This window comes from Myotis yumanensis, unplaced genomic scaffold (assembly GCF_028538775.1).
Source record: "Myotis yumanensis isolate MYYU_CA2020_CCGP unplaced genomic scaffold, mMyoYum1.0.hap1 SCAF_1, whole genome shotgun sequence".
NCBI lineage: Eukaryota > Metazoa > Chordata > Mammalia > Chiroptera > Vespertilionidae > Myotis > Myotis yumanensis.
This window is the reverse complement of record NW_027223752.1, coordinates 141,859,440-141,886,689: the sequence shown is the minus strand read 5'-3', so window position 1 is coordinate 141,886,689 and position 27,250 is coordinate 141,859,440. Positions and strand designations below refer to the sequence as shown.

Sequence of the window (27,250 nt, the reverse complement as noted above, 5' to 3'; positions counted from 1 at the left end):
GTAACACATCGATGTTTCTCTCTGTCTTTCCCTCTCTCTTCTATTCTCTCTAAAAATCAATGGAAAAATATCCTTGGGTGAAGATGAACAACAACAACAACAAAAGGTGTGGTAACTGAATATGCCTACATATGTATATGCATATCTATTTATAACCTTGAAAAGGATTATTTTAGTGTTCTTATCAATCTGTGGAACAAGTGAACTAAAACCACTTCACTATCTTCGCTTCTTAAATCCAGTTAAAAGATACCACATTAACAGTAACATATTGGTATCATCCTAAAACAGTTTTTTTATGTCCAGGTATTAAATTCAAAATGAAACTAGTTGAATTGAAAAACCAGTTTCAACTACTAAGAAAAATATTTAAAAGAATATCTAAAACTTTACCGATTGTCGCCTCTCTTATTTTTTTGTTTGGGTATTTTCCCTTTTCAGAAGACATCCCATTTCATTCTCTGACTCAGAACAGGTTTTACAACTTGTTGGCCCTTTGGACTTGCAACTTCTAGGTGTCTCATAACCAGTGCTAGAGTAATACAGACTCGCAAAACCCTCCCTAGCGCCAAAGCCTTTGCTTCCCTAACGTCTAGGAGAGGAATAAAGGGCTTAGGCGGAAGGTTTCCAGAAAGCCGCGGATCTGGAAAGGACGACTCGTGCCCGAGTCCTGGAGGGTAGGCGGCATCAGAGAGAACGGAAGGCGCACTGGCTTAACCAGCACGTCGAAAACAAAGCAGCACTAGTTTAAAAAAAAAAAGTCCATCAGTTTCAGGGCAGACACTTATCCTGGGGCAAGACTTGGGATGTTTAATGAGAAACATAAAAGGCACACACCCCACATGCCTCCAGGTGCCAATAGGTGTTTCCCGCTGAGCTTCACTAATACCCCAAAATCCCTAGTTTGGATTCTGGGACACCAAACGCCTCCCTTTCGGACTCCCCACGTACCCCTCCGCCCCCACACACACACCAGGTCTCTCCCGCCCCTTCTCCCAGCCGGAAGACCGAGTGTCTACCCGCTCCCGAAGTCACTTCTCCGCGTCCCAGAACGTCTGTCCGCCGACAGCCCGGCCTGCGGTCCCTCCGGCGGCGGCCCCTCCGCCGCGGGCCCGGGCCGTGGCGCAGCTGCATCCTCTCACCTTGGTTACAGAAGAGGCTCCACAGTTTGGCGAAGAGCAGCCCCATCATGGGCACCTGGGCCGGCCGCGGGGTCCCTCAGCAGCAGGTGCCGCTGCGCGGGGCCCCTCCGCGGCGCGGGCGGGGAGTGCTCGGGGGAAGCGGCCGGGACGGCGCCGACAGGGCACGGGGTGGCCCGGGAGCGTCGATCGGCCGCTCGGCTGCCGGTCCGAAGGCGCCGCGCCGCGTCCCGTCCGCAGAGTCCTTTGTTTCGAGCCCAGTGAGCCCAACGCCGACCCGTAGTTCCCTCGGTCTGAACCCACCTACCCACCAAATCCGCCACCAGACCCAGGCCCCGCCTCCGCTCCGCCTCCGCGCCCGGCCCCAGGACCGCCCATCGCCGGAAGGACGGCACCTGACGTAGCGCGCTGACGTCACCCACGCCGTCGACGTGGCGCTTCCTCTGGTTTCATTTCCGGAGTGCGGCTCCGGCGGCCGGTGCTGGAGGGGGAGGTGGGGACGAGTGGGAGTCGGGAGTTTCCCTCTCGTCACTGCTGAGAGCCGCGCCGGGTTGCCTTTCTGGGTGATCCGCTGTCGGCAGGTGCGTCCCGGCCTCCACGCCCCGGGCCGCCCGCAGTGCCTCGGCGCTGCCTCCTTTTGCTGCGCAGAAGCCGCAAGTGCCCGCTGACCTCTGCCTGTCCCCTATGCTGGCCGGCAGGTGGGGTTCCGCCTGGATTCCTCACTGAGCGGACTTGATTGGGAGAGAATCCATGAAATAAGAAAATAACTTATTTTTTAAAGTGTTGATTGGAAATAACTTTTTTTAATTAAAATGGAATCCCAGGAGTCTCTCCAGTTCAACAAAATAGAAGAAAAAACCACAAGTGCTGTACTTGAAGTAAAGCAAAAAATTTCCCGGGGGAAAAAGTCAAGCTAGGGAATTAGGATGTATATACTGAATGCAGCTTAGAAGGAACTATGACAAGCTGAGTTCAGTAAATATAAGAACTGGCTGCAGCTGGAATTGAACTCCATTTATTACCCAGTTAACTCAGAAACCTATGTGTATATAAACCAATTTGCTACATAATCGGTTCACTTCCATTTTCTTTTTCATGGTTAGATTCTAACAAATTTAGACGTTTCACAGCCTCTGATAAAATGTAACTACCCTGAAACTAGCTGAAGGAGCGAACTTAATTGAAAAGACTCGATTTTATTCAGGTGGTAGATTTTGCCACCTTAGCGAGTCCTTTTAAAGCGCCAAACTCGATTTATTGCGCTTTGCTTTATTGCTCATTGCAGTTAGATTGCAATGTTTTTACTAGACCCTCCACCAGCAAAAGTATTTCAACTTGATGAAGACTCAGATAATGGTCAGCATTTTTTAGCAATAAAGTATTTTTTAGTTAAGGTAGGTACATTGTTGTTGGTTTTTTTAAGATATGATACTATTGCACACTTAATATAGTGTAAACATAACTTTTATGTGCACTGGGAAACCAAAAATCTCATGACTTGCTTTATTGCAATATTTGCTTTATTGTGGTGAGCTGGAAACAAACCCATGATACCTCACAGGTATGCCTCTATTTCATTACCTGTACAGAGAGACATATATGATTTATGTCCTCCCAGTGTTATGATTCAAAGACCCTTTCAGCTTTATATATGGGGTAATGTGCTCCAACTTTCTGATACTAAAGGCAAGTTTTAACCTCGTATATAGAGGAAACTGTACTTATGCAAATTAGTTTAACTTTAATGACCATGCATTGGCCTGCAAATGCAAATGATTTTGTGTTTGTGTTAATAGAGACTTAAAGGAACGTTTTCTAGTCCTAATTTAATTAAACAATTAAGTTTAGATTTTGTAACTTAGCTTCAATTATTACACACTGATATAAACTGCATTATTTTTTTCTGGCTTTCAGATTTCTAAGGAACATTATCTGAAAAAAGCATTTTTTGCAGAGCCTTGAAACAAACAAACAAACACCCCAATTAGATATTCCTTAAATATTTTTATGGTTGGCCTAAAATGATACTTTAGAGACAATAAATCGGAATTATTCTTTCACTTTTAATTAGGTGGAAAGAATATATTTGAGCAACACTGCTGATTTTTTTATTGGTTCTACTCTTTTGAAATGTATGAAATTTTTGTTGATCAACTGTTCTAATTTATTCTTATGTTTTCTACAATTTACCTGACAATTCTGCTGTGAAATTTTACAAATAATTTTTTTCACATTAAAACTTTTATTGGTAGATTTAGAAATTATAAGTTTTTACTAAAGGAAAAGAAAACTAGTCCCAACTGAAAAACGGCTATGATTGATTAACAAACTATAGCTGTGGTTTACCTAAACAGAAATGATGTGCCATAAATATGTAAGTGTCCTTCTGACCAGTAGCTGTGACTCACACGGACTACCAGGAGGCAGACGCTCAATGCAGGAGCTGCCATGACGCCCACTAGCCATTTAAAAATAAAAGGCACCAGGGACCTGGTGCCAACAAAGCAACAATGGGCTTCTGCCAAGTGGGACACAGGCCATGCCACCACCCTGGAGGACAGCCCACCAAATCACAGCCAACGCTGCTAAGTACCCCTGGTGCAAAATGTGGCCCACAGCCCAGCCCATTACCCGGTGGCTGTGGGCACCGGGTAATGACGTCACATAGCAACACCTGGCTTCTTCTCCCTAGGAACTAGCCTCCTTGCAGTTTCTTCAGCCCAGGAACATGACATGCTTTATAGCCAGGTGCAAACATTTTATACTTTAACCAAATGTTTGTGAAACGTTTTCATGTGCCTCATCTCATTTGATCCTCACAGAAGTGCTGGATTAGGTAGATAGGAGACTTGGTGAAATCCTATTTTCTTTTCATTAGCCAGAAAACGGAGATTTAGAAAGTTTAGAAACTTGACCCGACTGAAAAGAAGTAAGAAATGGTGGAACTTGTAAATGACTTCAGGTTTTCTCACTGCACACAATATAGTCAAACACTGCTACAGCTAAATATTTTACCCTTTTTTCTCCCTGCATGATCTACAATAATAATCTGCTTCATGTTGATATTTACTGCTCTGTTGCTCACAATTACCTGAAAGAGAAGTTGGGGTGCTTCACTGGGCTGGAAAAAGTTTAGCTAAATGAGAAAGCAGGTCTAATTAAGCAAGTTTATATCTATAAAAGGCTAAGTTGACACGTGCATGCGCGATACATATAAAGCTCTCGCTGGTGCCAATCACACGGATGTGTTTTGATCTGTCATTGTCGATCGTGAATTTGGTTGACACTTCTATTATAGGTAAAAGACAAATAGCGATATTAAAATATTTCTTCTAATTAATTTCCTTTCAATGTGCATGAATCCATGCACCAGACAACTAGCTGATGTTAGAAAAAAAATACAGGTTCAGCCGTAACCGGTTTGGCTCAGTGGGTAGAGCGTTGGCCTGCGGACTGAAGGGTCCTGGATTCGATTCCGGCCAAGGGCATGTACCTTGGTTGTGGGCACATCTCCAGTAGGGAGTGGGCAGGAGGCAGCTGATTGATGTTTCTCTCATCGATGTTTCTAAATCTCTCTCTGCCTTCCTCTCTGTAAAATATCAATAAAATATATTTTTAAAAAATACAGGTTCATTGTACATTTTTATCAGTATATAAATTATAGTAGGAATACTTGTCAATAATTCAATCAAACTAGAGAATTCTGAGTAATATGCTTTTGAAATGTAGCACTTTTAACACCTTTGTGATTTTTTTCTTAAAAAACATCACTTTAAGAACTTTTAAAAACTATGGTGTAGCTCTTGATCCAAAGAAGGGAACACTATTCTATGGAATGTTACAAATTAAATATATCTTAAATTCATGAAATAAGAAAAATGTAATAAAGGAGAATGATAATGCAACCATTAGGATTATAACATATTTTCTGAAGTCTTCATTGAAATAACTTTCTTTAATTGCAATGAATGTCAGTAATATTTCTCTCCAGTTCAACACATTTTAAGAAAAAGATACAAATGGTGTACTTAGAGCAAAACAAAGAAGCTGAAATTTCAAGGAAAAAAATTTCAAACAACTAGGGAATTAAAATAAAAACACCTGATATCCTATCTAATATTCCTTAGAAGGAACTATTCTAAATTAACTTCAGATAGTACTTGGAAGAACTGGTTATAGCTGGAATTGAATTCAATTTATTACTCAGTTAACTAAGATAAATTACGTGGCTTGAACCAAAAGCCTAGGGACAGCATGTTCTGCCAACTAGGAATGAAACACTTTTTTGTTGTTGTTCATCTTCTCCAGAGGATTTTTTTCCCATTGATTTTTAGAGAGAGAGAAACATCCATGTAAAATATACACATCGATTGGTTGCCTCCGGCACCCACCCTTGGGCAGGATTGAACCAGGTATGTATCCTTGACTAGGAATCGATCCCAATACCCTTTGGTGTACGGACTAATGCTCTACTCACTGACCTACATTGGCCAGGGCAAAACTTAGACTGTTAAAAGAAATCAGAACAAAACTCTCCTAGCCCTGGCCAGTGTGGCTCAGTGGATAGAGAGTCGGCCTGTGGACTGAAGGATCCCTGGTTTGATTCTGGTCAAGGGTACATGCCTGGGTTGTGGGCTTGATCCCCAGTGGAGGGTGTACAGGAGGCAGCCAATTAATGATTCTCATCATTGATGTTTCTAGCTCTCCTTCTCCCTTCCTCTCTGAAATCAATAAAATATATTTTTAGAAAAAGACCAACTCTCCTAAACCTTTGAGATAATGTTCACTGTGACTTTAGCCTAGTTGGTCAGTTTCCAGATGAGTTGAGATTGATAGATTTCCAGCCTTTCTAGACGTATTTTTTCCGAATCCCCTCATGCCTTCTCATGAAATTAAATACTGAGGAATAGTTGAGTTTATCTGTGTGTGGATTTTGTGTGTGTGTGTGTGAAGATTTGGAGCATTGAAAACAGATTTAACACTATAAGCTTAGATCTAAGATTTTTTTTGTCTCTCTCCCATATTGGGGGCCATATTATCCCATTGAGAACAACAGCCTAAATTACAGGGATCTTCCTTCATTTAGAGCCTTAGACAATATGTATTCACTATGCCAATTTCAGGTTTGTAATATGCTCTTCTTGGACCCAACCTTAGAACTCCAAAGGCCTCTTCCTCAGCATAACGGTCAACACAATAATGTCTAGCCAAGGTGAGTTTAAGTGTCTTCAGCACTGTTCACAGGTGCTGAACTAGTGAACTAATTTCCAGCAAATATGTACTTTATCAGCACTTTCTTTCTCTACTAGTTCACACACATGTCCATCTACTATTTATTTAGTCATTCACTACTTGAGTGCCTATTATGTGTTAGGCACTGAGTATCAAGGGGTATGGTAAAGTTTACAATCTCTGAGTTTACAATCTAGTTCAATTTGTTCCTCTCTAACTCCTAAATACTGATTCCAACCATTATTGCTGCTATGGTCACCACAACGTCTAGGCTGCAGGTTCCTTTGGAAATGCCTGGTCTAGGCATGTTCCTCATCACTTGCAGATGATTTAAGCACGGAAGAATCCCATAAACTTATTGAAGACGTGTGCGATGGTGGAAAGAGTAGGTAGAGGCTTTAAAAACTAGGTGGCTATGATGATCTATATCCTGACATTCTCACTAATTGGGAGGCTGTGGGGAGTTATTTCAGCTCCGTTAGTTAGTCTCATTGTAGTCTTGTTTTACTCGTGTGTAAAAGAGATCATGATAACCCCCTTGCAAGGTTGTGTAGCATAGTGGCTAGAAGTTAAAATATATATATTTCTTTACAGAATCTGGTTGATGTATCATAGAAAATAGCTATTATACTTTAAAAAATATGTTCATGTGAGAATTAAAGAGAAAAGGACCCCAGCAAAAACTGTTTCCTGTGGTTAGGTGTTAATGATTACAGTAACTGCAAAAAACACTTAGGTCAAGGAGATAGGATTATTTTTAGTTTCCCAATCAATCATAAAATGGCGCAGTGACTCTCATTAGGTATCTTCTCCCTTTGAATCTTTTTCTTCATCTGTAGAATAAAAAGATTATGCCAAAGGTCTCCCGAGCTTTAAAGCATAAAGCAACTAATTATAAACACTACCTGTGGGCTTTTAAGTTTTGCCTGAGCATCCAGTAGGCCAGCTTTTGAAAATGTGAATAATGTTGACTCACTGCTGAAGTCAGATCTGTATGCCTGAAAAAGGTAATTTCCTGAAATCAAAGGGTGGCTGATAGGTCCGAATAAACTTTAACTTCCTCCTTTCTTGGGAGGTCATCTAGCACGTAACTATTGGACCTCTCACCAGTTCGGGCCAGTCAGGTCTCCGACTCATTCCGCACCCTTTTCCCCATCTCCCTGGACACCTAGCCCTCTTCACACCCAAGTGCTAGATCTGCTCACCTGGGAAGCCACGGTCCTTAACTCCGCCCCCGTCCCCCCCCCCCCCCCCGCCACGGCCCACGGCACGTGACGCACCGCCCACGAGCTCGGGGACCCGCCCCCACGTGACGTAGCTGCAATCTGCGGCCGCGGATTGGTAGGCCGGGGAGGGCGGGGCGGGGCGGGGCGGGCCGCTTCGCCGGAAGGGACTCCATCCGGAAGCGCTTTCAGCGGAGAAACCGTGGGCGCGGGTTTGGAAATGAGGCCTCGCGGTTGGGTGCTCTGAGCCTGTGCGAGCGTGGCTTCCCGTTCTCTGGGTTCACCACGGATTCGCGCGTCATGCCGTTCTGTTCCCTGCCATGTGCGTGGCGGCGCCTCACGGAGACTTCGTGAGCGGCCCTAAAGGAGGCCCGAGGACGGGCGTGGTGGAGGCGCGGCAGCCGAGGAAACGTGCGCTCGGCGGACCCGGGAGGCCCCTCCGCACTCGGCGTGCGCGGCGCGCGTTTCCAGGGCACGTGCGGGTGGTCCTGGCCCGGCGGCTGCTCCCTGTCGCTGGGGAAGAGGAAAGCCATCGAGTTCAGCATTCCTCCTAGCAATAGCGAAAATGTCTATTTTCCCGAAAGTAGCCTTGAGACTTGAGGTTGAAAACTACCTTAAAGAGGGCTTTACGAATAAGGAGGTAGGTCAGAAAAACATGCTTAAATGGTATTTGCAAACATTCAGGTATTTACACACTTAGAGAAAAATAAGTCTAAAAGGAAACAATGTGTGTACAGCTTTTGCTTCTTATTACCTGTCCTTCCGAGTGTGAGAAGGCCAGTATCTTCCCGCAGGGATTTAATTCATACTTTCCGAGAGGAGAGGTGAGTGAGCTATGTGTTAACGCGTAGAAATGGGGAAGGAAGAAGGGAGTGGGGAGGCGGTTACGTTCCTGGCAGGGGCACTAAAGACAAGCAAGACGAGGCGCCCAGAGCCTTTGTCCTGTTGGAAGATGCGCGCTTGGTCCTAGCGCAGTGGTTCTCAACCTTGGCTGCACATTAGAATCTCCTGGGAATCTTTTTAAAATCCTGATTTCTGGGCCTCATCCTCCGGAAATTCTGTTTCTTTGTTATGGGGTGGGGCCACAACATTAGTAACAAAGAAACAGAATTTCCAGAGGATGAGACCCAGCAATCCGGAGTTTAAAAAGATTCCCAGGTGATTCTAATGTGCAGCCAAGGTTGAGAACCACTGCTCAAGGCTTGCTCTGGCCCTCAGGTGGAGGAGATGCTGTAATTCTCGAGTGCCCCTCACATGTCACTGGCTGTGTTCGGTGGTTTGCAGACCTTGACCTCTTCTCGAAATCTTTTTTTTTTTTTTTTTGTAGAGATTTCCTCCTCTCTGAAGGTTCTCAGGTCAGAGAACTGAGGGTCCAAAGAATCCTATAACTGATCCACACTGACAGCTTTCAAATTACAGTCCTGAAATCCGAAGCTAAAGTTACAAATCCAAAGTACAGATTTGTGATCCCTCTAGGCAAATTCGTATTTTCCAAATCTTCAGTTTTCCATTTCAAATAAAGCCACTTCAGTGTTACTCGTTTTTGAAAATGTTACTGAAGCTATGACCTTTAGATTTGATTTCTACCCTTGTTTTTAAAATTAAATCTTTATTGTTCAGATTATTACAGTTGTTCCTCTTTTTTCCCCCCATAGCTCCCCTCCACCCAGTTCCCACCCCACCTTCTGCCCTTACCGCCCCCCCCCCCCCCACTGTCCTCATCCATAGGTGTACGATTTTTGTCCAGTCTCTTTCCCCCCCAAATAGTCCACTCCCTTTCTATGCCCCTGGTTCTATTATATTCACCAGTTTATTCTGTTCATGAGATTATTTATTCACTTGATTTTTTTGATTCACTTGTTGATAGATGTGTATTTGTTCATAATTTGTATCTTTACCTTTTTCTTCTTCTTCCTCTTCTTAAAGGATACCTTTCAGCATTTCATATAATACTGGTTTGGTGGTGATGAACTCCTTTAGCTTTTTCTTATCTGTGAAGCTCTTTATCTGACCTTCAATTCTGAATGATAGCTTTGCTGGATAAAGTAATCTTGGTTGTAGGTTCTTGCTATTCATCACTTTGAATATTTCTTGCCACTCCCTTCTGGCCTGCAAAGTTTCTGTTGAGAAATCAGCTGACAGTCGTATGGGTACTCCCTTGTAGGTAACTGACTGTTTTTCCCTTGCTGCTTTAAAGATTCTCTCTTTGTCTTTTGCCCTTGGCATTTTAATTATGATGTGTCTTGGTGTGGTCCTCTTTGGATTCCTTTTGTTTGGGGTTCTCTGTGCTTACTGGACCTGTAAGTCCATTTCTTTCACCAGGTAGGGGAAGTTTTCTGTCATTATTTCTTCAAATAGGTTTTCAATATCTTGCTCTCTTCTTCTGGCACCCCCATAATTCGGGATGTTGGTATGCTTGAAGGTGTCCCAGAGGCTCCTTACACTATCTTCCTATTTTTGGATTCTTTTTTCTTTTTGTTTTTCTGGTTGGGTGTTTTTTGCTTCTTCGTATTTCAAATCTCTGACTTGATTCTTGCGCTCCTCTAGTCTGCTGTTGGGAGTCTGTATAATATCCTCCATTTCAGTCAGTGTATGCTTTATTTCCAGTTGGTCCTTTATCATAACCTCGAGGGTCTCACTAGATTTCTTGAGGGTCTCACTAAATTTATCGGCAGTTTCTAGAAAATTCTTGAAAAACCTTTTAACCATGGTTTTGAACTCTATATCCAGTAGTTTGCTTTCCTCCATTTCTGTCATTTGTGACCTGTTTCTTTGTCTCCGCATTTTTTATGCTTCCCTGTATTGGTAGAGTGGCTTTGTGTGCTAGGTGTCCTATAGGGCCCAGTGGCTCAGCCTCCCCAATTACCTGAGGTGGACATTCTTGGTGCACCCCTTTGTGGGCTGTGTGCACAGTCTTGTAGTAGTTAAGCCTTGATTGTTGTAGGTATCACTGGGAGGAATTGACCTCCAGGCCAATTGGCTGTGAGAATCAGCTGTGCCTACGGTGGGAGAACTTCTGTGCTGGAGACACCCTTATGGGGCAAGACTTGCTTCAGTGGGGCTTTGGTGCTCACTGAGTCTGCCCCCTGAGTGTGTTCCTTATGGATCTGAGGAGTTGTAATCTGGATGGTCCCACTCTGACCACTGGGTACTCTGGCACTTGGATCTCTAAGGAGGTGCTAATTTAGCCTCTGCCCGAGGCTACCCAGCAGGAGCTATGGAGAGATCTGCAGATTCCTCTTCTTTGTTTGGGGTTTGGAGGTGCCCAGATGAGGCCCAGCTGTGAAGCAGTGCAAGCTGCTGTGGGGCCTTGGGCCTTCTTTGGGAGCTCTGGGTCTCTCTGACCCAGCTGCAGTTTGTTAGATAATTTTCAGATTGCAAAGGGCGAGGCCTTTCATATGCAAAAGCCTCTGCGGGGGGGGGGGGGGGGGGGGAGGGGGGTGGGTGGTCCAGGGGGAGGGCTTGTCTTGGGGGCAACAGGGTGGAGCAAGCAGCTATGGCTGCTCCTCAGTCCTACCCTAAGAGGCCCCATGTCTCAGTGTCCCTCGCTGCAAGCACATTTGAGAGAAAGCCGCCTTCGAGTTCCGAGTTCTGCCCACTGCCAGACAGTCCAGTTTCTCCCTGTATGAGTCTGGGTCCCCAGAGACTTGCCCGGAACTTGAGTTCAGAGCAGTTGGGAGCTTGAGACTCCCTCCCTATTGAAAAAGACAACCGTGTCCTCAGTTGCCAGCCCTTTCTACGTGCGCCTCCGTACCTCTGCACTTTACTTCCGCACCTCCTCTGAGTCTCAGTGTGCTTTTTCTCTTTCCTTCTAGTTGTGAAATTTCCACTCAGCCAGCCTTCCTGTTGTTCTGGATGATGTCCCTTTTGTCTTTTAGTTGTATTTTTGAAGTGGTTGTGCGAGGCAGTAATTTCTGGTGTTTACCTATGCCACCATTTTGGTTTTTCCTGATTTCTACACTTTATTTCCAAAGATTATGTTAAGGGGCTGGACAGTATGCAAAGAGAAACTATCTTCTCTTGATTTTAAAGAACTTAAACTATAAGAAACAGAGTAAGAGAAATGGAGGCATTCAGCATTTTTTTTCTCAGGAATTTTTAAAATGGTCAACATTGTTTTATAAAAGGAGATGCAAATACTTTTTTTTTTTTTTACACCACCTCTGCCTCAAACCCACTATGATTTTACAAGAAAAACAGAATGTTTCTTTGTAAAAAAATAATCAAAGGTAAAGGAACATTTCATTTAAAAAATACAAAAAACGAAACCTTGAGAAAGTACTAATACTTTTAGGCTGGCAAATTTGTAGGCTGGCAAGTGGTTTGTAAAGAATCCGTGAGGCAGGGTATAGTCAAAGATGACAAAAATGGGGAAATATGTGTCTTGAAAAGCTTCATTTAGTTACGAGGGAACTTGGTTGTTTGAATCTATAGCTTCATTTTTTGACTTGTATTTTGCTACCCAACTTTTTAATTTTTTTACGATATCTGTTTTTTACATTTACTAATACGATTTTAAAAGCTGATGTCATGTGGGATCTTTGGATGACAGTATTAGTGTTACTCAAATTCTGGTGTTTTAAAAGACTAATAGCCAGTTTGTTCTAGTGCAGTGATGGCGAACCTTTTGAGCTCGGCGTGTCAGCATTTTGAAAAACCCTAACTTAACTCTGGTGCCGTGTCACATATAGAAATTTTTTTGATATTTGCAACCATAGTATAAAAATGATTTATATTTTTGATATTTATTTTATATATTTAAATGCCATTTAACAAAGAAAAATCAACCAAAAAAATGAGTTCGCTTGTCACCTCTGACACGCATGTCATAGGTTCGCCATCACTGTTCTAGGATATGAGGTTAACAAGTGAATAACTTTACAGAAGTGGTGTAGCAGTTAATGCATTATAAGTAAGTAGAAATCCTGAATTTGTATCGGTGAACATAGCAGATATGAACATGTTCAAAACGTTAATAATACTTTGAGGTTGAGGCAATATTTTTCTAAGCCTTTATGTCAGGCCTTTAGGTGTTTTTTTTTTAAATCACCATTAAATCTGAGAACCCTGTGAAGTAGTATTGGCATTCCTTGAATGTTATTAACCCATAAACAATACAGCAAAGTGAAATGGAATTGAATAATTGCTAAAAGATGTTTATAAGTTGGAACAAATGTATTTGCATATTCTGCTTAATATTTTTAATTTGTATAATGAAACGGAAACAATAACTTGTTCTTTTCAGGTTGTATTGGCTTTCGGTAAACAAGAAGCAGAAAGGAAGTTTGAAACTCTGTTAAATCACCTGTCACACCCTCCATCATTCACAACTGTCAGAGTAAATACACATCTAGCCTCAGTGCAACATGTGAAAAATCTGTTATTTGATGAACTTCACAAGGTTTGTGCAAAATTTTATGTCATGTGCATGATTACATTTCTATAATCTGTGTCATGTTGCTCCCCACTAAAATGCTGTGAATGATACAATACTGTTTTACAAATAAGGAAATTGAGGATCATGAATGTTAAATTCGCCAAGGTTACAAAGTGAGTGGTAATACTAGAACCTCTGAGCCACACTGGCCAGGTCCAGTTCTATAGATGTCAAGTTTTGAGTAGATGACTATGTTATAAGAAGAACCAGCTGTGATATCTGAGTGTAAGACTTGGAGAAAAATTAATATGAGTTTTAATTGTTAACAGTGATAATTTCATTGAGAGTAATAACATTAGACATAATGTAAGCTGTTCCTCTAAGCAACTAAATTATTACTTTTATGTAAGCATGCATGTATGCTTTCAGCCAGTAGAAAGGAAACTATTCTGAGACCCCTCAGAGGTTTCCATAACTGAGGCAGATCCACATTCTTTTCTTTTCTAACAAATTATTCCTGGAGCTTAGATATTCTAGTCTCCCAGTCTGATGCGTATACAAGATATCCTGGGCTATTATCGAGGATACGGTAGACAGAATCACTCTGGGTGGGCTTTGAGTTCTTTCCTTAAAGGTTAAGACAGAGAAGGTTGGTTCCTAAGCATTAGGTAGGAAACTGGGGGTGGAGCAGTACCAATTGCTAGCAGGAAAGGGGACTTGGAGGAGGTTTTAGACTATAAATTTTCTTTCTCCTTTCATGTTCCAAAGCTCCCATGTGACCTAAAGAGAAGTTTCGAATGGGATAAGAATAGGTGTTTTTTTGTCCCTACGTTTCTCTGGGCCACGTACTGAAATTTAGTGATTTATGATTTTATTTAGCTGGTAAGGATGTGGAGAAACTGGAACTTTCATACTTTGCTAGGGGGGATGTCAAATGGCTTGGCCTCTTTGGAAAACAATTTGTTGGTCTCCTAAAAAGTTACGCATACACTTACTATACAACCCAAGAGTGGAATGAAAATATGTGCTCATACAAATGCTTAAACATGAATATTCATAGCATCATTATTCATAAGATCTAAAAGATAAAAACTGTCCAAATGCCTATTAACTGATAAATAGAGAAACAAAATGTGGTATATTCATACAGTGGAGTACTATTCAGCAATGAAGGTAATGAACTGATACATGCTTCAACATTAGTGAACCTCATAAGCACCACAACAAGTGAAAGAAGCCAGCACAAATATATATTGTTTGATTTCATTTATGTGAAATGTCTAGAAAAGACAAATTTATAGAGAAAGAAAGTAGGATAAGTGTTTGCCTGGGATTGGAGCTAGGAACATGGATTGACTACAAATGGGCATAAGGAATCTTTGTGTGGTGAGGAAATTATCTAAAACTGAATTGTGATGGTTGCACAATTCTTTAAGTCTACTAAAAATCATTGAATTGTGCATTTAAACTGGGTGCATTTTATGGTATATAAATTAAACCTCAATAACGATGTTTTTAAAAGGGCATGGGGCCCGGCCAGTGTTGATCAGTGGTTGAGCACCGACCCATGAACCAAGAGGTCACCAGTTCGATTCCCAGTCAGGGCACATGTCCAGGTTGCGGGCTCAATCCCCAGTGACGGCGTGCAGGAGGCAGCTGATATATTTCTCTCTCATCATTGTTTCTATCTATCCCTCTTTTCCCCCCCTCTCTAAAATCAATAAAAAACACATTTAAAAAAAAGAGCATAATGAAGAAACAAACAGAAAAAGAAGCAGGTGACATGATTGGTTTAAAAATAAGTTTATTTGTGTTGTTTCATGAAAGTTAGGCACAAGTGTGTGGTTTTATGAAAGTTTTATTTTTGTATAATTTAAAAATCTGACAGAAAAGAGAAGAATAATCTCAGCTTGAAAAGGATTGATCTTTGTGTAAAATATTTCTGTAGTGTAAAGCAGATAGTACTTCTAAAACAAAACAAAAACAAATGACAAAGTTCAGTATCTTTCTTCTTGGAAAGATCAGCTTACCATCATCTGGATATTGTAAGACCATCAAACAATGAGAAAGAGAAAGAAAGGGAGAGGCAACTGATAGAATGAGAAGGAAGTTACCCTTCAAATTTCTTAGTACCTATCTGTTAGTTATGGTTAGTCTGAAATATCCTTTGCCTGGAAGAAGCAGAAGTCAGGAGAGCTGTTGACTTGGTAGAAAAATGTAGTTAGATTTCTAATATATGAACAATTTATATCTCTTATCAACTTACTAATAAGTTGATTTTAGAAGTTCTTTCCTAGATAGTGTATGGTTACTATGGTGCAATGCAAATACATATTGTTACTGTTCTTTCACGTAGTGTGTGAAAATTAATGAGTTGATAATTTCTAGTCTACATGGCAGAGACGCGTTCTCAAATATTTGCATGTTGCCCTTTGATGGAGTATGTAGTCCTTGCTATTCAATCCACTATTCTTTTTTTTTCTGCTGTCTGGAATGTCCAGTCATCTTCTGACTGCAATAGTGATGTCTTGGTACATATTTAACAGCCCATTTCTAGGAAAAATAACCCTTTGTGGTGTTTTGCTGATTTAAGTTGTGTAAATATTCCCACCGTGGTCAATTTCTTTTCTTTTTTAAAAAATATTTTTATTGATTTCAGAGAGGAAAGAAGAGGGAGAGATAGAAACATCTATGATGAGAGAGAATCATTGATTGGCTACCTCCTGCACGCCCCCTACTGGGAATGGAGGCCACAACTTGGGCATGTACCCCTGACCAAAATTGAACCCGGGACCCTTCAGTCCGCAGACCGATGCTCTATCCACTGAGCAAAACTGGCTAGAGGTATGGTCAGTTTCAAGCTACCAGCATGACCATGGAGTTGGTAAGAGATGCACACAATAGACCAGGGGTCCTCAAACTACGGCCCGCGGGCCACATGCAAATACAAATATTGTATCTGTTCCCGTTTTGTTTTTTTACTTCAAAATAAGATATGTGCAGTGTGCATAGGAATTTGTTCATAGTATTTTTTTAAACTATAGTCCGGCCCTCCAACGGTCTGAGGGACAGTGAACTGGCCCCCTGTTTAAAAAGTTTGAGGACCCCTACAATAGACTATGATGAGACTGTTTGAATTGGTGTCAGCACCTGTACCACTGGCCCTGAACCTATTTCCAGTCTGACGGCCAAGTATGATAGAGGATACTGAAAGTCCTGAACTTTGCCAAAAAACATGCATTTCCCTCATCAAATTTGACATGGTATAGTGATAGTGCCTTCTTTTTAAAAGTACATTACTTAAGGTAAACATATTTTGTATTTTTGAAGCCAAACAGTAAGCAAAATTGAGAGTTATAAAGAAGTCAGGACAGCATAGGGAATATAGTCAGTAATATTATAATAACTATGTATGGTGCCAGGTGGGTACTATACTTATGGGGGGGTCACTTTGTAAAGTATAAAATTATCTAACATAATGGCATGCACATGAAACAAATATAATATTGAATATCAACTGTAATTGGAAAAAAAGAAGTCAGGATACTTCAAAGTCAAATTACAGAAAACACATAGTTGTTTTGAAGTCTAATTTTTATTGTATCCCATGGAATAACATGAAAGTATCCCTAACCACGCTTCATCCTCTGTTAGGTAATGATACTGAAAAGCTCCATAAATTGAAATTTATCAAATATGTTGATTGCTTTATAATTTCTGTGTGTTTACTTTTAACAGCAGTTTAATGGATTAACTGTTCCTATTCTTCAACATCCAGACCTTCAGGATGTCTTACTTATTCCTGTTATTGGACCTAGGTTTGTAATTATTTCATTTTCAAATTCTGTTATTCTAAGTAAAAGTTATCACAGGTTTTTTATTTACTGTTTGGTGATAATACTGAGTTTCTCCATTAATAGTACTTTCTATAGGTAGGAATTCACAAATTTGTAAATGCTGACTTCCATACTCTATTTTGGAAAACATTACATACCAAAGGTTTGTAATATTTTAATGTGAAAAATTATAAGGAGATTTTCATCTAAAAAGTGAAAATCTTGGGGATCGAGCCCGCAAGCCAGGCATGTGCCCTGACAGGAATTGAAACATGACCTTCTGGTTCATATGTCGTCGCTAAACCACTGAGTCACACTGGCCGGGCTCTATTCTCTATACTGGCCCTCTGTACGTTGAATTTCCCGTGCAGACACTCTTTGTGTTGGGGCACCCCAAGACAACCTTCAGGTTTGATGATTGGTCAGAAGTCACAGGACTCAGCATGTAGTCATGCTCATGGGGAAGATTTATTGCACAAAAGGATCCAAAAGCAAAACCAGCAAAAGGAAAAAGGTGCATGGGCAAAGTCTTAGAGGAAGCCAGCCACAAGCTTCTGAGTCCTCTCCACATGGAGTTAGGATGTGCTTAATTTCTCCAGCACCCTGTGACATGTGTAACATGGTTGTCTAGTAGGGAAGTGCATTAGAGATTCAGTGCCCAAAGTTCTTATTGGTTGTTGGTCATGTAGGCACCCTCTGCCTATCATGTACCAAAATTCCAGGCTCCCAAAAAGAAAGCAGGTTGTTCACAATAAACTTCCTTGCTTGTATGAACAGGTTGGGAACAATATACCACTCTTACTATTAGGGAAAGTTTTGTGTCAGTGTCAGGAACTTTATCTCAATAAAGTTTCCAGGTGCCAACAAAGGGCCAACCTTGTAAGGAGGCCTTTCTAAGAATAGTCTCAAGCCTGTTGTGTTAACTCTTATTTTAGAGGATGTAGTATCGTTTATTTACTGAGCTTTGCAAGTTTACTTTTCTGTCTTTATTTTTATAATATAACTTTTTATTTCAGAGGGAGAGAGAGGTAGAAACATCAGTGATGAGAGAGAATCATCAATCGGCTGCCTCCTGCATGCCCCACACTGAGGATCAAGCCCGCAACCTGGGTAGGTGCCCTGACCTGCAATTGAACCGTGGCCTCCTGGTTCATGGGTGGATGCTCAACCACTGAGCCACTTCAGCCGGGCTCTTTTTCTTTTTTTTATCTTGTTCTTATATCCCTTTTTTGAGGTTTTTTTTTTCCAGCATCTTGGAAAATATAGAGAAGTATTTGAAAAATTTCCCTTTTTTTGTTGTACTTTAAAAAAAATCTGCCTTTTACTTTTTTATTATGGCTTTGTTTTCCTTGTACTAGCTATGCATGGGCCCCATGTTGAATGAATGCTTTTTGCTTCTCTAATTGAATGGAACAGTTACATTCACATAGACACACTTAGTTTGCAATTTGCCAGAGGATGATACAGAATGGGATGACATTTGTGCCTAGACAACCAATCAAATGTGTTTTTTTTTAGAAATACTTTCACAAAGTCCTCACTAGTGACACATCTCTAACCCTGGTAAGCAGAGCTGATAACGTCTGAGGCTCTCTGGGAAGGCTTTCTGCTTATAGTTTTTTTGTTTTGGGTTTAAATTTTGTTTGTGCTTATTAGTTAACTTGGGTGAGGAGCAAGAAAGTTGATTGCTATTTTCCTTCTTCTCCTTCACCTACTTCTAGGCAGTTTATCCATGTTTATTAGAGAAAACATTGTCTGCTTGTGCCCGTTCTGACAGTCCAGTTCCTCTCAGCTTTATCTGCTGTGAACAATGCCTGAAAAGGCATTTTCAGTCTCCTTTTTCCTACGTGAACTGCTAGTCCTGGTTCTAAGTAATAAATATGTGATGAGGCCCCAGGAGCCTTTTCTTGTCAGAAACATTCATACCCTGTTGAGGAACTAGATTTGATTCAGATTTCACTGTGTCAGGAAACTATTCTTTATCATTGAAGTTTATTAATTTTATTGCAAATGGAATTTTGTTCTCAGATTTTTGTGTTTCTCCTCCCCCTCCATTTCTATGTGCTTCAATAAAAAATACATTCTTACTCTTACTAGAAGTTCAATATCACACAACTGTTTAAAATACCAAAATATAGGTTAAACTTTATTTATAGGTAGTAAATAATTTTAAAAGTAATTTTGCATAATAAATGTAGGCTCCCTCAGTTTATTAATATGATATTAAATATACTGATCAAGTGTATTTAAGAGTTGGAAAGGTTTTATCATTCGTAATTTAATGAGATGGAACATATGGTTGTAAGGCTAAATGTCATGTTATCAATATCAACTTTATTGAAAATCTTAGAAAAAATTGAATACTAGGCTTCTCTTGTTACAAAAATGTTTTTAACATTATGTCCCCACCAGCATTTTCTAAAGAATGCATTTAGATCAGTACAGTTTTTTTTAGTCCAATATTCAATTTGTAATTGTTAAGGATTTCTACATTTTCTCTGTTAGTGCCCTTCCCTTTTTGATAAAAATTGCAACAAAATATAGGGTGTCCCAAATTGTATACACATATTTTGAATAATTATAAAGGCAGTGTTTATTACAATACATTTCATTTTCAAAATTGAGCTATCAGCTGTTAAACTATATATATATTTTTTGGGACACCCTGTATTTGCAGCAGGTCAGGAAATTTACTTTCTTCACATTTGAATACACATTTCAATAGAATAAACCCCTTGAGATCCAAATAAGGCTGGATTTGCCCTTCTTGTTCAGCCTTCTTTTTATTTTATTTAATTAATTAATTAAAATAAATCTTTATTCAGATTTTTACAGTTGTTCCTCTTTTTTCCCCCATAGCTCCCCTCCACCCAGTTCTCACCCCACCCCCTACACTTACCCCCCACTGTCCTCGTCCATAGGTGTACAATATTTGTCCAGTCTCTTCCCGCAGCCCCCCACCCCCTTCCGCCTGAGAATTGTCAGTTTACTCCCTTTCTATGCCCCTGATTCTATTATATTCACCAGTTTATTCTGTTCATCAGATTTTTTATTCACTTGAGTTTTAGATTCACTTGTTGATAAACATGTATTTGTTGTCACTTTGTTGTTCATAATTTTTATCTTTACCTTTCTCTTCTTCCTCTTCTTAAAGAATACCCTTCAGCATTTCATATTTCATATAATACTGGTTTGGCTGTGATGAACTCCTTTAGCTTTTTCTTATGTGTGAAGCTCTTTATCTGACCTTCAATTCTGAATGATAGCTTTGCTGGGTAGAGTAATCCTGGTTGTAGGTTCTTGATATTCATCACTTTGATTATTTCTTGCCACTCCCTTCTGGCCTGCATGGTTTCTGTTGAGAAATCAGCTGACAGTCATATGGGTACTCCCTTGTAGGTAAATAACTGTTTTTCTCTTGCTGCTTTTAATATTCTCTCTTTGTCTTTTGCCCTTGGCATTTTAATTATGATGTGTCTTGGTGTGGTCCTTTTTGGATTCCTCTTGTTTGGGGTTCTCTGTGCTTCCTAGACTTGTAAGTCTATTTCTTTCACCAGGTAGGGGAAGTTTTCTGTCATTATTTCTTCAAATAGGTTTTCAATATCTTGCTCTCTCTCGTCTTCTGGCACCCCTATAATTGAGATATTGGTACGCTTGAAGTTGTCCCAGAGCCTCCTTACACTATCTTTGTATTTTTGGATTCTTTTTTCTTTTCTGATTGGGTGTTTTTTGCTTCTTCGTATTTCAAATCTATGACTTGATTCCTGGGATCCTCTAGTCTGTTGTTGGATCTCTGTATATTATTCTTTATTTCAGTCCGTGTATGCTTAATTTCCAATTGGTCCTTTTTCATATTCTTGAGTGTCTCACTATATTTCTCGGAGGTTTCTAGAAGATTCTTGAGTAACCTTATAACTGTGGTTTTGAATTCTATATCTAGTAGTTTGCTTTCCTCCATTTCTTTCATTTGTGACCTGTTTCTTTGTCTCCGAATTTTGGCTGCTTCCCTGTCCTCTTTGTTTGGGGTTTGGAGGTTCCCAGATGAGGTGCAGCTGTGAAGCAATGCAGGCTGTGATGAGCCATAGGCCTTTTTTTGGAAGCTCTGGGGTTCTCTGACCCAGCTGCAGTTTGACATGTTTTTAGGCGGATAAAGGCCAGGCCATTCACATGCAAAAGCCTCTGAGCACAGCTTGGGTGGGGCTGTAAATTGCGTGGGGCGGGGTCTCAGGGAATCACCAGGGTGGAGCAAACTGCAATGGCTGCCAGTCTGCTCTGCCTCAGAGAGGTCCCAGGTTTCTGTGTCCCGCGGCCCCGTGCAGGAACAATGACCGCTGCAGGCACCTCTGCGAGAAAGCTGCCGTCACATTCTCGCCTGATACCATACAGTCCAGTTTCTCTCCATATGAGTATGGGTCCCCAAATTCTCGCCCGGAACTGGAGTTCAGAGCATTCGGGAGCTTGTATCTCCCTCCTGATTGAAGAAGACACCAGTGTACCCAGCTGCCAGCCCCTTTCACATGCCTCCGTACCTCCACCCTTCCACACCTCTGCATCTCTTACTGGACTCAGTGCGCTTTTCTCTTTCGTTCTAGTTGTGGAATTTCCACTTAGCCAGCCTTCCTGTGGTTCTGGATGATATTCGTTTTGTCTTTTAGTTATAGTTTTAATGTGGTTGTACGCGGCAGCAAGTTCAGGTGTTTACCTATGCCGCCATCTTTCTAGTTACTCCTTGTTCAGCTTTCTTGATTTCTGTCTTTCATATTGTCTTGCTAATAGTATTGACACTTTAAGCTTTCATTTGCTGTTTGTATATATGAAGTAATAGAGTAAATGCAATAGAATATTCAAGTAATTGCACAATATTAAATTACTGATTAAATACAGGTGACAGTGCTGGTGAAAAGAAATATTTTCTCAATATCATCATATCTCAAAATTAGGTTATCTCCCATTTGGTGTAGGGTTGGTAACATGTACAGTTTAAAAAGTACCAAATATTTAACAGTCCTTACTTTTTAAAAAAAAAATATTTTTATTGATTTCAGAGAGGAAGAGAGAGAGAGAGAAACATCAGTGATGAGAGAGAACCATTGATTGGCTGCCTCCTGCACGCCCCACATCGGGGATTGAGCCCACAACCCAGGCTTGTGCCCTGACCGGGAATCGAGCTGTGACCTCTCCTGGTCCATAGGTCGATGCTCAACCACCGAGTTATGCCGGCCGGGCAACAGTACCTACTTTTTATATCTCTTTAGTGGAATATTCCCATAATCTCTTAGTCACCTCACTTTTAGCTGTTTTAATAGTTTTCTGTCTCTTTTTTTAATTCTCATTCAAAGTGGGGTGGGGAGAGAGAGAGAAAGAAACAAACATCTATGTGAGAGGGAAACATGGATCAGTTGCTCTGTATGTGCTCCAACCCAGGATCGAACCCACAACCCAGTTATATGCCCTCACCTGGAATCAAACCTGCAACCTGTCCTACCCGGTGTGGCTCAGTGTTTGAGCGTCCCAAGAGGTTACAGATTTGATTCCCGATCAGGTCACAAGCTCAGGTTGCTGGCTCAATCCCCAGTAGGGGGCAAGTGCAGAAGGCAGCCAATCCATGATGTTTCTCATGGATGTTTCTTTCTTTCTTTTTTTTTTTTTTTTTTTTTTTTTTGGCACTACAAGCAGAATTTGTTACCCAAAGCAGTTTGAGGAATTCCAGGTCACAGTTTTACCCGGTCACGAGAAAATCAGAACCTCTTCGAAGCCACCCTCCACCCCCAGCTGGAGTGAGGGATTAATGGCTGCAGCCCAAGTTAAGTCACAGCTACTATATCCTCATTCCTGAATAATAATCTTAAAGTCACATATGGGCATAATGTGATTGACTCTTACACAGTGAACTTAAAATAAGGTCACAATTTTAGAGAGACCTTAACTGGCTGACAAGGGGGCAGTTTTCTGTTTATGGTTACCAGAATTACATGGAATTGTATAAAAATCCTGTGGGAGTTTGAGCCCAGAAGGGAATGCTATTCCTATGGTGCATCAACCAAACCCTCCTGACTAATCAAAGGCATGATTTAAGGTCTCCTGTGAGGGCCCCCTATGACTCTCCTTAGGCAGGCATCATGACCCAGAACCATTGGCTTTTTCACAATAAAATCCCCAATTCGACCATGCTGCCAATAGTGGACATCTGAGCCGCAGATTCCAACGGAGTGCATCTTCAGCAGCACCTCATTTGGACCTGGTTCAGGAATAGGGTAGTTCTCCAGGCGCAGGTCCCCGGGTCCATGAACCACCAGAGACAGGTTCTCTGGCTTGGCCGCCGTCATGTCGTTCTTCCCTCCGGGCTGGAAGCTGCGGTCCGCAGGACGCTTGGAGGTTCTCTCTGATTGATGTTTCTATTTCCCTAACCCTCCTCTCCCTTCCTCTCTAAATATCAGTAAGAATATATTTTTTAAAAAACCTTTAACTTTTTTGGTGTATGGGATGTGGCTCCAACCAACTGAACCGCCCAGCTGGGCTTCATAGTTTTCTCTTAATCAAAGTACCTTCATATTAATTTTCTCCCAATATGTATTACTATAAAGAAAGATTAAAATCGTCTTTCATGTAGTTCTACTTCTCTATTTACAAACTTTTCATTAAACATTAAGCTTTTTTTGCTTTACATCAGCTTTTATGTTTCCTGGCTAAAATCATCCCCTTCAACAGAACTGATTTTCACCTTGATACTTACACATAACATTTTATGTTTTTAGACTATTAGTTCTTATGTTGAGAGATCCTCAAGACCACACCCTGGTTCCATGGTTCTCTAGTCTAGAGAATCAGAGGATTCAGATTCTAGAGAATCTAGTCTAGGACTCAGAGGATTCAGCATATAGTGGTAATGAGTACTATGATTTATTACAGTGAAGGAATCTGAAGCAAAATCAGCAAAGGTAAAGGTGCATGCTGCGAGTCTAGGAAAAACCATTTGCAAACTTCCAGAGTCCTTTTCCAGTAGAGTCACACAGGACGCGCTTAATTTCCCCAGCATGGGTGTGACAGCATATGAGATGTTGCCAACCAGCGAAGGTCATTAGAGCCTCGCCATGCAGATTTTTTTTTTTTTTCCTGGCTGGTCAAGTAGGCACTCTCTGCCTGGCTAAAGTTTAGCCTCCCAGAAGGAAAGTCACTGTGCCATAAACATGTTGTTTGTACAAACAATTTAGGCACAGTGAGCTCCACTTGTCAGTTAATAGCGAGAACCCTCATGAAATCTAAGTTCACAGATGCCAGTCAGGGGCCCAGCTTTATAACCAGGACTTCCAAACAGGGCTAGTAGTTCAAACCTGTTATGTAAACTCTTCTCCATAGACTTTCATTCTCATCTCTCCATGAAATGGTTATTATTATAAAAACACTCTGATGAACTTACAGGGTTCCATTTCACAAAACATTTTTTTGTGTTGATGCTATGTGTAAGACCCAAAGGTGTTATAAAGATGAATGAAATATAGTTGTTTACTCTAAAAGGGAACTTTGGTACAAGTCAGATTGTACTGAATATCACAGTAGAGGTATGAATTAAGGACCACCAGAACATAGTCTGGGAACGGCTGAGTACAAGGACATGGGTAAAGATTTTTCTCCAAGTAAATATTATTTCAGTTGGGCCTTGAAGGTGAGTAGGAATTAGGCTGATGAGGAGGTAAGGTGGACAAGGGCAAGGTAAAGAGAAAGCATATCCAAAGATATAGAGTCATGAAAATGTATGGTGGTTCATCACAAAAGTGATCAGGTTTGGCTATTCAACTGATTTTAGAGATTGGAGAAAGATGAGGTTGAAGAAGTTGGGAAAGGCAAGCTGTGATGTGTAAAGGAGTTTTTTTTAACTAAGCAATGTTCTTCTTTTTGCATAGATCATAGCAGCTATTATGATTAGATCTGTATTTTAGGAACATAATATTGGTAGTAGCATAAAGCTCTGTTTTCCAAAGTGTGTGCAGATTGTGGTAGTAGGTTGTGAAATCAATTTCATGGGTTTTTTAAATGAGCATTTTAAAAAGGAAATGGGCCCTAACCGGTTTGGCTCAGTGGATAGAGCGTCGTCGGCTTGCGGACTCAAGGGTCCCAGGTTCGATTCCGGTCAAGGGCATGTACCTTGGTTGCGGGCACATACCCAGTAGGGAGTGTGCAGGAGGCAGCTAATCGATGTTTCTCTCTCATCGATGTTTCTAACTCTCTATCCCTCTCCCTTCCTTTCTGCAAAAATCAATAAAATATATTTTTTAAAAGAAATGGGATATTTTATACTATATCATATTGCATTGCCTTTAGTAAAAATATTTCATGAAATGTTTGTTGTGTGTGTGTGTGCGTGTGTGTGTGTGTGTGTGTGTGTATAAGATGAATTGCAAGACTGTAGAAGAAGTCGTTTCCAACAATACGGTGAACTAGATAACCTGGAAATGTTTCTGTTACATACTTATAGGAATACTAAATAAAAAAATAGGCCACAAAGTGCACAGCTGAGTGATTAAGAATTTAAGTGAAATTCTCAGGAATTAGAATGAAGAGTAATTGAAAACGGAGCAGTAAGATTGTGAACTAATATTTGGAGATTGTAGGGTATGGGAGAGGAGGTAGTTGGTCTCATATTTAGGGGCTTTGGTTTTAACAATGGGGTGTTAACACTAGTTGGTGAGAAATATCCTGAGTCAGTAATTTAGGAATTGAATCTCTTGTCTTCGGGTCTGGGTTGAAGAAAAATCTTTGAGAATGCAGAACTGTGATTCCATCCCTCATGAAGTCTTGGAATTCAAAATCAAACCTCCAAGGTGGTCTTGAGACCTGCAATCTGGAAAAGTAACATAAAAATTTGATCTCAATTTGAGATCAAATTTGGGGAGCTTGGCAAAACACTCTAGAGCAGGAGTGGGCAAACTTTTTGACTCGAGGGCCACAATGGGTTCTTAAACTGGACCGGAGGGCCGGAACAAAAGCATGGATGGAGTGTTTGTGTGAAGTAATATAAATTCAAAGTAAACATCATTACATAAAAGGGTACGGGTTTTTTTTTTTTTTTTAGTTTTATTCATTTCAAACGGGCCAGATCTGGCCCGCGGGCCATGGTTTGCCCACGGCTGCTCTAGAGTGACACACATTCAGTCCAGGCCACACACATTTCTCATGATTTAAAGCTACACTTGAAACCACCATGAGCCAGAATCAGCGTATAGAGAAACTGAAGGGCGAGAGGGGTGAGAGCAGCTATAGTGTTGCTTTCTCCTCACTTTTGGTAGCGAAATCCTCATTTTATTTTTTTAAAATATATTTTATTGATTTTTTTTACAGAGTGGAAGGAAGAGGGATAGAGAATTAGAGACATCAAAGAGAGAGAAACCTCAATCAGCTGCCTCCTGCACACCCCCTACTGGGGATGTGCCCACAACCAAGTTATATGCCTTTGACCGGAATCGAACCTGGGACCCTTCAGTCTGCAGGCCGATGCTCCACCCACTGAGCCAAACCAGTTAGGGCCGAAATCCTCATTTTAAACATAAGAGGATACATTATTTTAAAAAGCCGTTACATGGCTCCGTACCCTTTCTGAGTAGAGCGTGAACAAGTCGTGAGAGACCTTTCCGAGCACAGGGACACGTTGTGGATGGAAATAGCTACATTTTCCATGTGTATGACCTTTTACCCGGCGACAAAAAGCGTACACATGGATGAGGACAGTGGCGGGGGGGGGGGGGGGGGGGGGGGCGGGGGGGCGGGGTAAGGACAGAGGGTGGGGTGGGAACTGGATGGAGGGGAGCTATGGGGGGAAAAAAGGGAAACAACTGTAAAAATCTGAACAATAAAGATTTATTTTTAAAAAAATATTCAAAAATCTAATGACTAAGAATTTTCCAGACTGTATGAAAGACAAATTTAAGAAGTACAATGTGTCTGAAGCCCAAAGTAAAAATAAATCTATGTCTAGATACCCCACAATGAAACTGCAGAACACTAAAGACATAAAGAAGATCTGAAACCAAAGGTAAAAAGGCAGGAAGCTATTCAGTAATCAGATTAAGAAATGTATGCTCAATGTCACGAGATGGGCCCAGAAGACGTATCAGAATTACAAGTGGCATGATTTGGTGACTCAGTGAATGTTAAGGTAAAAAGTTTAGGAAGGAGAGATTTAAGTCAGCCGTGGGCAAACTACGGCCCGCTTGAAATGAATAAAACTAAAAAAAAAAAAACCGTACCCTTTTATGTAATGATGTTTACTTTGAATTTATATTAGTTCACACAAACACTCCATCCATGCTTTTGTTCCGGCCCTCCGGTCCAGTTTAAGAATCCATTGTGGCCCTCGAGTCAAAAAGTTTGCCCACCCGTTAAGTTGATGCTAGTTTATTTTCAAGGCAGGTAATGACACTTTGTTCAAGATTGGAAACCTAGAGGGAT

At 41.0% G+C, this 27,250-nt stretch overlaps 2 protein-coding genes across 3 annotated transcripts in view; one reads left to right on the top strand and one right to left on the bottom strand.

Annotated features, from left to right (window-relative positions):
* ARL5B (ARF like GTPase 5B) overlaps nt 1-1,440 on the bottom strand; it is a 34,675-nt gene extending 33,235 nt beyond the window's left edge. The window contains exon 1 of the mRNA XM_070432437.1: nt 1,143-1,440. Within this exon, the coding sequence (XP_070288538.1) occupies nt 1,143-1,191 (49 nt within the window). The 5' untranslated portion in view covers nt 1,192-1,440. The remainder of the gene's footprint in view (nt 1-1,142) is intronic.
* A 6,359-nt stretch (nt 1,441-7,799) lies between these two features.
* The window catches only part of NSUN6 (NOP2/Sun RNA methyltransferase 6), a 63,196-nt gene continuing 43,745 nt past the window's right edge, over nt 7,800-27,250 (top strand). The window contains exons 1-3 of one of the 2 annotated variants that reach the window (XM_070432529.1): nt 7,800-8,234; nt 12,840-12,995; nt 16,710-16,789. In XM_070432529.1, coding sequence (XP_070288630.1) covers nt 8,160-8,234; nt 12,840-12,995; nt 16,710-16,789 — 311 coding nt within the window. In that variant the 5' untranslated portion in view covers nt 7,800-8,159. Of the gene's footprint in view, nt 8,235-12,839; nt 12,996-16,709; nt 16,790-27,250 lie in introns of those variants that run through there. The other variant, XM_070432538.1, reaches the window with a different exon arrangement.